This window comes from Dioscorea cayenensis, unplaced genomic scaffold (assembly GCF_009730915.1).
Source record: "Dioscorea cayenensis subsp. rotundata cultivar TDr96_F1 unplaced genomic scaffold, TDr96_F1_v2_PseudoChromosome.rev07_lg8_w22 25.fasta BLBR01000630.1, whole genome shotgun sequence".
Taxonomy (NCBI): Eukaryota; Viridiplantae; Streptophyta; class Magnoliopsida; order Dioscoreales; family Dioscoreaceae; genus Dioscorea; species Dioscorea cayenensis.
In genome coordinates this window covers 12,315-22,031 of record NW_024087021.1, presented here as the reverse complement: position 1 = coordinate 22,031, position 9,717 = coordinate 12,315, and the positions used below count along the sequence as shown (strand labels likewise).

Here is a 9,717-nt window from a genome sequence, read left to right as displayed (position 1 = left end):
GACGGGTTGAGAAGATCCTCATCGACTCCACTCCGTATTTATTAAAACGACTCGAGACGACCCATTTCTTACTTCTTGAATAAGCTTTCAGGAAAATCATGGTCCCATTTTGATTAGCCTTGATCGTCTCTGGTTGCTCGGTCGGGGTCTTGACCGGTATCTTCCTTGATGCGGGGGCGATGGCGGCGGCATCAGCTGCGGAACACGTCCTTACATGGTTGTTCTTGTTGTGGGATTGTATACACGGCGATCTCGAGACGCGGCGGCGGCGTCGACGCGAGAACGCATCCCCACATGGTTCTTGTTGTGGTGGGATTGTGTCTGCCCAGGCTGCCGACTCTATGCATCGCGCAGCTACGGCACCTGCAGCCGGATTCGGCGATCTTCTCAACCGTGGCCGTATGCAGCGGCATTATTGGGAGACACGCGCCTTAACTTGTTGTTGATCTTGAGGATTGTGTCCGTCTTTGATGCCGATCTCGTCGATGCAGTTCGGCCCCGGGTCGAGGATTTCGTCGAGAAGAGAGTCGGCGGCCTTTTCAGCGTGATGCGCATCATCACAATGTCCTTCTCGACCACTGACATCGGCCGCGCCGATGGTGTTGTACTATTGTTAAATCGTCATTACGTGGTGGAGACGCGAGCGATATTGTTCTCTCTTTTCCATAATCTCTTGAATGTAGCCGCCTTGGAATGACCTTCCCGATGATGTAAATCGTCGTCAAATTCCGGCCTTCGTTAAGTCCGGTGCTTCGATTCTTTCGAGGATAAGCGCGGCCCGATTTGTGAGCGTCCTTCGGCGCCTCGACACGGCGACAATGGGCGAAACTCGATGCGTCGATATCGGCGATGCTGCATAGAATTTCTGCGGTGACATCTTTGCCTAATGTCACCGGTGGGTACGCCTTTCATGGTCGGGGACTTTGCCACAATTCGCATCGTCGTTATGCGTGGTAGGGGGTTGTTTATGGCTGCTGCAGTGGTAGGGGATGGCTATAGGTGATGGGGAATGCGTCGCGTGGTGGTGCGGAGTAGGAGGAGCAGGCGTCCGGTAGCGCCCGCGATAGGCTTCCACTCTCATCACGCCTTCGAGCAAGTGGTTCCCGGGAACAGTGGCATCCATCACGTCGGTTGACTGCACAAATATTTCTTCTTCGACGGTGGGGAACTAGCTCGAGAAACTATATATATAAAGCAAACAATTTCGGTGAAATCGTTCATTTTAAACTATAAAGTATATTTAAGCAGTGTTTATATATTTTACAGCGTTATAGAATATAATTAAGCGGAGAACAAAATATTTAAAGCAGTATGAATAAGTTTTTAAAGCGGTAAATACTACAAAGTTAAGCGCTAAATAAAATGTTTAAACATTAAAGACTTATATTAAACATTGTCCATGATTTATTACCTCTTTTCCATCGAGCGATGACAAGCTCGTTTCTCTGAGTCGCTTGCTTGGTGAAAGTACTTTCACCGTAGCCATGACATCCTTGGGATCTTCTTTGAAGCGGACTTTTTCCCCAGTTCGGTCATTTCGTAAAACCCAGGACGTTAAAAGCGCGACCAGAGCAACCCTTAATGTACCATGTTGAGTCTGCTCGTAGCATCTATCTTGCGCTCGAGGCGGTCGCTTGTGGAATATCCTCCATAAAGCCGCTAGTCCTGTCGTCTATGCTGCGTATCGCCCATAGGTGTAGATCATCGGCGTAATCAACGATCCGATTCGAGAACGAGCATGATGTATTTGGGAAGATGGCTGTCCCGTAGGAGTACGCCATCGAGGTTTGACAAAATTATCTTCTTACCCTTTGTCGAGACAAGTTGCGCGAGTGCTCTTGATGGAGTCTGTCGTATCTCTAAGTGGGTCTTTGATAGATACACGCCCTTGAGCGGCCGGCACGGTTTCTTCTTACGAAGACCAGCTGTGTCGCCATCGCATAGCCTGAGACCAAACGAGGCGGGCAGAAATCTTGAGTGCTGAAACTCGTGCGAGCTTTCCCGATCCTGAATTTATTAGTGCGACCACCGTAACTGCGAAGAGAATCGAAGGGCCCTCTCTTGGTATATAGCTTCACAGCTCGATGAGCAGCTATGCAAGCGAGTGTCCTTGAGATAATCTCCGATGTCGAGGTCATGTTATCTTTCAGTCATTCAAAGGTCTCTGGCCGGTGTCGAAATAGCATGCGCCCGTTGACTAGGTTGACCGCCACGTAATCACGAGCTGCGGCACGATAACAGCATTCGACATGCGGTATTGACGAAAGTTTAAGCGGAAATATAAGGTTTTAAGCGGTAAACTCTCGATTTATTAAGCGGTGTTATAAAAGTGTTAAAGCGGAGACCCATGTTTTTAAGCAGAGACAACAAATTTTTAAAAGCTGTAACATCTCATTTCTAGCGTCAGACCTCATGTAAAAGCTATGACCATATCAAACGAAAGGGAAATGTCACGTTATAAATATTACCGCATAATCATAACAATCGAAAAACTATTTCGATAGTGTATACATCTGAAAATGCAAAAACAAAACAAAACCCGCAGAAATCTCCTATGGACTAACAAAACCCGGTAGAAATCCCCTACGAGACTTGATATCTTCGATAAAAAGCAGGCACGCAAAGCAAGCAGAAAAAATCTTTCTTTATATGGAGACAATTAACGTAAAACCATACTCAATACCTTAGATTTCAAGTGATGACTGCCAACTAGTTCTTGGGGGGACTTCTCCTTCGAGATCTGGGTGGAAGGGAAAAGGCGATGAAATGCCAATTCACAGGAGGCTTGGCGAGTGAGAGACCACTTGAGACGAGCGGAGATGGAAAAGGCGAAGGCGTGAGTTGAGAAAAAGCAAGTAAAAGGCTCGATAAATTAGATCTCTCGGGATTACCCTCACGGAAAACCGCCACTTTCTCTACGAATCAGTTTGAGATGGGTCTGCATCCGCGACTCACGTGCGAGGCGTTTTCATCAAAAAATTTGAAACTCGACTCAGATTCCATCCAGATTCTACGGGGTTTGGGGGTTTGAAAAACATAGAGTTTAAAGAGAGGGGATTTTGGGGATTGCAAACTAGCATGAGGGTGTTTTTGGCAATTTCTGAAACTTTAAAAAGGTTTTTAGCGATTTCCACTAAAAATTATAAAAACCTATACTTATTTATCTTGTTTTTATTTTTTTGTAAATTTTATTATGTTCATGTGATAAGAGAGTTTTGAAAAGTTTAATGTTTAAAAAATTTATAAATTATTTCTTTAAATTAATAATATATATTTTTTAAAAATTAAAATTTAAATATTTTTTATAAATTTTTATTTTTTTACAAATTAACAAATAAGTTTTTAATATTTCGGATTAATTTTAAAATTTTAAAGATATTTTGAAATTTTATAATTAAAAAATAATTTCTTTTTTCCTGGGTGGAGTTGGGGGAAGGACGATGTGGCAATTGATATCAAAGTTATATCATGTTATAAAAAAAAAATGATATAAATAATATTTTTTAGGTTGATAATGTGACAATGTTTCATATATCAAATACATGTGAGGCACTGCATCATTGAATTATATTGATTCACCTTATTATTAAATAGATTTTTTTTTAAAAAAAATAATGGTTGTATTGTAGCAGGTGTATATATAGTATAGGCCATAGGTGGATCTAGAGGGTGGCAAGGGTGTGCTCAACCAACCGCTGTCCATATATATATATATATTACTAATTATTATTCATATTAAAAGTGATAGTTTTTATTTAATTTTTTTAAAATTCTACCCACAATATTTAAAATAAATTGAATAAAAACAATAAAATTATTATATTTAATAAAATTGATGTTGAGTGACAATAATAAATAATATGGATATTCAAAATATTTTTTTGTTTCTAAATTTTTATATTTAGATATATTTTAACTTATCAATACATAATTATCAATTTTTAGTATATCAATGCATAATAGTAAATAAATAAAAATAAAAATAAAACCTCATGCAATTGCTATCTCACTCTAAAAAAACAATCATTGTAGTCTTTTGAGTTTTCTCTTTTTGCTCAATCTTTCATTATAAGGACTAATTATGTATATTTTTTATTTGTTTTATATCTAATTTAATTTGTTTAATTTTGTGTGATTATTTGTTGTCTAAAAATATTTGATATTGGTTAAATATTTATTTGATTATTTATTATGAAATTTGTTGTGAAAAATTATTAAAATATTTGTTGTGATTAATTATTATGAAAAATTGATTTTTGGTACATTATTTGTTAAATAATTATTGCATGTGAGTTTGTTGTAAGTTGTTTTTAATTGTATTATTTGTTAATTTATTGTTTAAGCTCATTAGTTGAGTTATTTGCTAATTATGTAGATATGATAGGGTTTTGTACAACTAAACCAAAATTTTAGGTAGATGTATATTTTATATTTTTGAAATATTGATTACAATCATCTCAAGTTTGAATTAATAAAGTTATTTAATATTTATAAATTTTTTAAATTTAAATTCAGCAACCCTAAATTTTATTTGCAGTTCCGGCCCTGGTATAGGTGTATACATAATATAGGGTTTATAAGGCTCTTTTATAAAAGAGAAGGGCCAAAATACACTACATGCATGTTTCAAAATTAATAGTGCACTTTAAGCCTGGACACGGTATAATATTTATTAGTTTATGTATAAAATTCACAAATAACATAATTGCTTTTATTGGTATATAGGTTAAACTGAATTTTGACCATATTTGTTTATATATATATATATATATAATTCAAAAATAACATTTTTAGGGATCTACAAGTAAATTTGCTTTGTATACTAATAGAAATTGACCGTCTATTAGCTAAATAAAAAAATAGTGACCATGACATAGTGGGTTGAGGACCAATTTGAAATCAATTTAGGATTAGTGACCAAAGTGAATTTTAAGCATACTTTGAGCACCAAAATTGGACTTTCATCTAACTAAAAATCCATGAAAATGCATTAATTCTCACATACTAAAACGCTAAGCAAGTAGTAGTTTTCTAAATTTCATTTCTTTAGGAATATCATGTCACAACATTCATGATTTTAAAGTTCTTTTTAGATAAATAAAATAGGCTGCAATCAAATATATTTTCTTGATAAAAAATATTTTTGTAATTGTTTTTATGTATTTTTTTTTTTTTGACAAATTGGTGACAAGCACCTAGTTGTTTTCACTTCAGTAGTTGTTAAGAGCTGTTAAATATAGCTACTCACAAATATGATGATAAAAAGGTATTTAGTTTTGTACAAGTCAGGCATCTTAGATTTTCCACAAAACATTTAAAGATATTAGAGCCAATCATGTCTCCTTCATCCTCCTTTTTTTGGCTAACATTTTATGGGTTTATATTGTGTCAAAAATTAATGTAATTTATTATCTTGAATTTTAAAGAAATTCATTTGCAATGATTCTCCTGTACAATAAATACGCCTTCCTCCAACGATTTGACTTCAAGACTATGGAAATATGACATAAGTTTAATATCCATCATTTCAAATTCATGATCCATAGCCTTCTTTAAATCTTCAAGTAATCTTGGATTCTTTCTATGAAGATATGATCATAAACATAGAAACACAAATCAAAGATTTTAGTTTTCTTATGCCTTCACATTAATTGAGAGGGTATTCCAAGCCATTTGATACTAGTTTTAGCCTTTTAGGCCACATATATAACTCCAAATTTCGTTCTTTGAAAAGCCATTTTACTTCTATTGTCTTTTGAGTTGCTTGATATATAGCAATGTTTTTTTTTCATCCACTTAACTCGTCCACTTCCCATCTTTTGCAATACATTTAAAAGCTCAAACACACTATCCTCTTATATATATATATAACTTCAAAAAATCTTCAGTAATAATGCTGCAGCTGACTTTCTCATTAAGCTTAGCTCAACAAACTTGCTTTTATCACTCCTTAATTACTTGGGATGCTAATGATCTCTTAAACTCCTTGTCTGAATAGCTCAACTTTTAAATTTCTCCTTGTGAGATAAGGGTATTGCAAAGAAAATGAAACTTTGCTAGATCACTTCCTTCACTAAAAACTAGATCTCATACCATTTTGTTTGAAAATAAATGTGAAATGCACTAGCAAACAACTCGCTAGATAATTAAGTAATAAAGGAGATAATAATTTAAGAGGATTTAATCAAATGTTTCTTCTCTTATTTGGCCTGTTTACAAGATAATAACTATTTAGGTATTTATCGTTATTTGTGTACCCATATTTTTACAAAAGCATTGGTTTCTCCTTATGCAAAACTATAAATAAAATTTATTACCTAAATACTCTATATATACGAAAACTCTTCAAATTTATTATCCAACAAACTAATTTTTTTTAACATTCAGTCGATTTTAAAATATATTTTATGTTTTTGTTTTATTAAAACAACACATTGGTGTTTGGTGAGTAATTTTGTTGCTAAGCTATTTATCTAATTCAAATTAGAAAAAAAACCAATTTGATTTTTAAATTTTTTAAAAAAATTATATTTATACCTTAACTAAATTGATCAGAGGTATGCATAAAAATTTAATCGATATTCAATTTGTGCAAATCCTTCATATACACTAGTTGCATCCCTATCAAGTTTATTACATTTAGTTTTCTAACATTTATTGATCTAGATTACTTATTTTATTTATTTATTACAGAGTTACTAATTCTTTTCATCCATAAAAAATTTATTGATCTACATCACTTATTTATTTATTTTAGAGTTATTGATTACTTTCATCAATCACACCAACATCCAGGTCAAGGAGATACAACGAATAGTGAATCAATTAAAGGTTGCCTATGACAAGAGAGGTTATCTTCTTGGAAGTTGCTCTCTCAATTTGTGGGCTAACTACAAAATTAGTCAAAGTTCAATCAAGTTATATAAAAAGATCAATAACTTGAAGGCTGAACATGATGCTTTCAAAGAAATAGAAGAGACACAACCTCCAAGAGCAGTTTTGGAGATCGCTACTTCAGTGACTCTTGTGGGCAACACTATCAAGCTAAATCTTGAGAAAGTTCGTGGTTACTTGGTAAATGACGATGTATCCATGGTGGGGATTTGGGGCATGGGAGGGGTCGGAAAGACAACTCTCTTGAATGAAATCAATAACTCATTACTTGGTGGTGATACTAATCCGGGGTTCAATTATGTCATCTCTTTGGAGGTTTCAAAAGAACCTCAATTTGAGAAGCTTCAAAATGAGATATCTAAAAGGTTAGGATTGCCTTCTGACTCCAGGAAAAGTGACATATTTGAGTTTTTGAAAAAGAAGAACTTTTTGCTGCTATTAGATGATATATGGAAGAGAGTGGACCTTCCTGAAGTCTTTGGTATTCCACTTTCACTCCGTCAAAGCCAAAATTCCGAAAATGGAGGTCAAAGCTACAAGCGCAAGGTAATCTTCACAACCAGAGATGATGAAGTGTGTGCTCATATGAATGCTCACAAGAAGATCAAAGTTGAATGTATGGATAAAGAAGCATGGCATCTTTTCAAGCTGTTTGCAAATGAAGAGATCATCAATTCCAATGAAAATATTAAAGAATTGGCAATGGAAGTTATGGAGAAGTGCTCAGGTTTACCACTTGCCCTTAAAGTCATTGGTCGAGCCACGTCGAATATGAAGACACCTGAAGAGTGGCGTCACATGTTGAGGTCGTTAATCAAGACTGTTATTGGTATCGATGAATCATTGTTTCACAACTTAAAGGTCAGTTATGATAATTTGGCCAATGATACTCTCCGACAATGTTTCTTGTGTTGTGCTCAATGGTGTGCAGGTGCAGACATTGAAGTCTCTGATCTCATAGAGCATTGGATTTGGTGTGGATTAATCAGTGACTTTGGAAACATGGGGGAAGCCTTTGACAAGGAATATTCTCTCATTGCAAAATTAAATGAAGCATGTTTGTTGGAGTTTTATGATATTAATGAATATTATGTCAAATTACATGATGTGATTCGTGATATGGCACTGTGGATTGTGTCTGAGTGTGGGAAGAAAAAGAACAAATGGATTATTGGTGAAAGTGGTGATAGTTTAAGACAATTTTCAAAGTGGGAAGCAGGCAACTGGCAGGAGACAGAACTAATATCGTTCAAAGATACTTTATTTGGCAATAGTCTCCTGAAATTTTTAAGTGATCAAAATATTGACGAAAAGGGCCAAGTTTCTGTTGCAGCAACTTCTCCTAGATATCCTAATCTCCAGAGTTTATTTATGGCTGGATCTTCTGACCGGGAAACAGGGGCCGAGGTGGTTAGAAACTTTTTCCCTCATATGCCATCTCTCACACATTTGAACTTATCTGGGGCACCTATCGCGGGTCTTTCAATAGAAATTCGAGCTCTAGTTAATCTTCAATACCTCAACATCAGCCACTCAAGGATTCGGTCACTTCCTCCTGAACTAGAAGAGCTGAAGCAATTAAAATACTTCTTCTTTAGAAGTCCATTTTTTTAACTAGTGAAGGTGAATATGTTCCAATTAAAGCTGATGGGTTGTCTGTATTATCAAGGTTGCCCGAGTTGCAAGTGCTAGATCTTTATGGAAATACTTGTTTAGAAGCAGGTGACTTGAGGATATTGATGGATAGGAAGAGGATTAAAGCGATCAGTATGGATGTGAAATCAGTCAAGATTCTTCGACTTCTCAAAGATTTTCCGATTTGGTAAATAAATTTGAAAAACATACATAATATGCCTACCCTCCAGCTTTGTCATGACTTGAGTTACAAACGTGATGGTGAGGGTTTGATGGAGTTATACATCAGTCATTGTCGCTTTGAGGAGTTGTTGATAAATGGCAGTGGGGTCAGTCTAAAGCATCTCGAATTGAGATATATTGCAAAGCTCAAGCAAATCACTCGGCCAGCAGAAGCATTTCGTAGTGGATGTTTCCCGAAGTTGACAGATGTTTCCATTTATGAATGTACATCTCTGATTAGTTTTTCATGGGTTTTGCATCTCCCATGCCTTAGGAAATTAGATGCAAGTTGTTGCTCAGCAATAGAGGAATTGATTGAGCCTGCAGATCAGATGCAACAAGCTTCATCATCAGGCCTTCCCACCTTTCCTAACTTATTATCCTTGATTTTACATAACATGCCCAACTTAGTGAGCTTAAGCACATGTTCATTGGATTTCCCTATTTTGTCTTATTTTTCGTTGAACAGTTGTCCAAAAGTGAAGAAACTTCCTTTCAAGTCATCCATTGTCAATACTAAATTCGAACACGTGATAATTGGCCAAGAATTGTGGGAGAGTTTGGAATGGGAGGACACAACAATCCGATCTCACCTCAACAAGTTTCTTCATAGGGGATTTTGGAATTGGGAGGGCACAATAATCCCATCTCACCTCGACAAGTTCCTCAACGGCTCAACTGAGTAGTCATGCAAATTTACGTTCAAATCATTGATAGTTTAAAATAATCTCTATTTTAAATAATACTTTTGTAAAACACTTTTTATATCCGAAAGTAATTATTTTGTCTACAAGAATTGATTTTTTTTTATTGTTATATAAATGTGTGTGATAAATTTATTGTAATACTTTTATTTAATAATAAATTTTATTTATTATTTATTATATTTTTTTAGTTGATACACTATCAATTTATCCATCCAAAGGATGGGAAGCTAGAAAATCAAACCATTATTGTTTTTTTTTA

At 35.3% G+C, this 9,717-nt stretch overlaps 1 protein-coding gene across 1 annotated transcript; it reads left to right on the top strand.

The window, feature by feature from the left end:
* The first annotated feature begins 214 nt into the window (after positions 1 to 214).
* Positions 215 to 9,437, top strand: LOC120254792 (putative disease resistance protein At4g10780). The gene is made up of 4 exons (XM_039262820.1): positions 215 to 604; positions 6,796 to 8,468; positions 8,564 to 8,716; positions 9,221 to 9,437. The coding sequence occupies exons 1-4, from the start codon at positions 215 to 217 to the stop codon at positions 9,435 to 9,437; spliced, it is 2,433 nt and encodes an 810-aa protein (XP_039118754.1).
* The last annotated feature ends 280 nt before the right edge of the window (positions 9,438 to 9,717 follow it).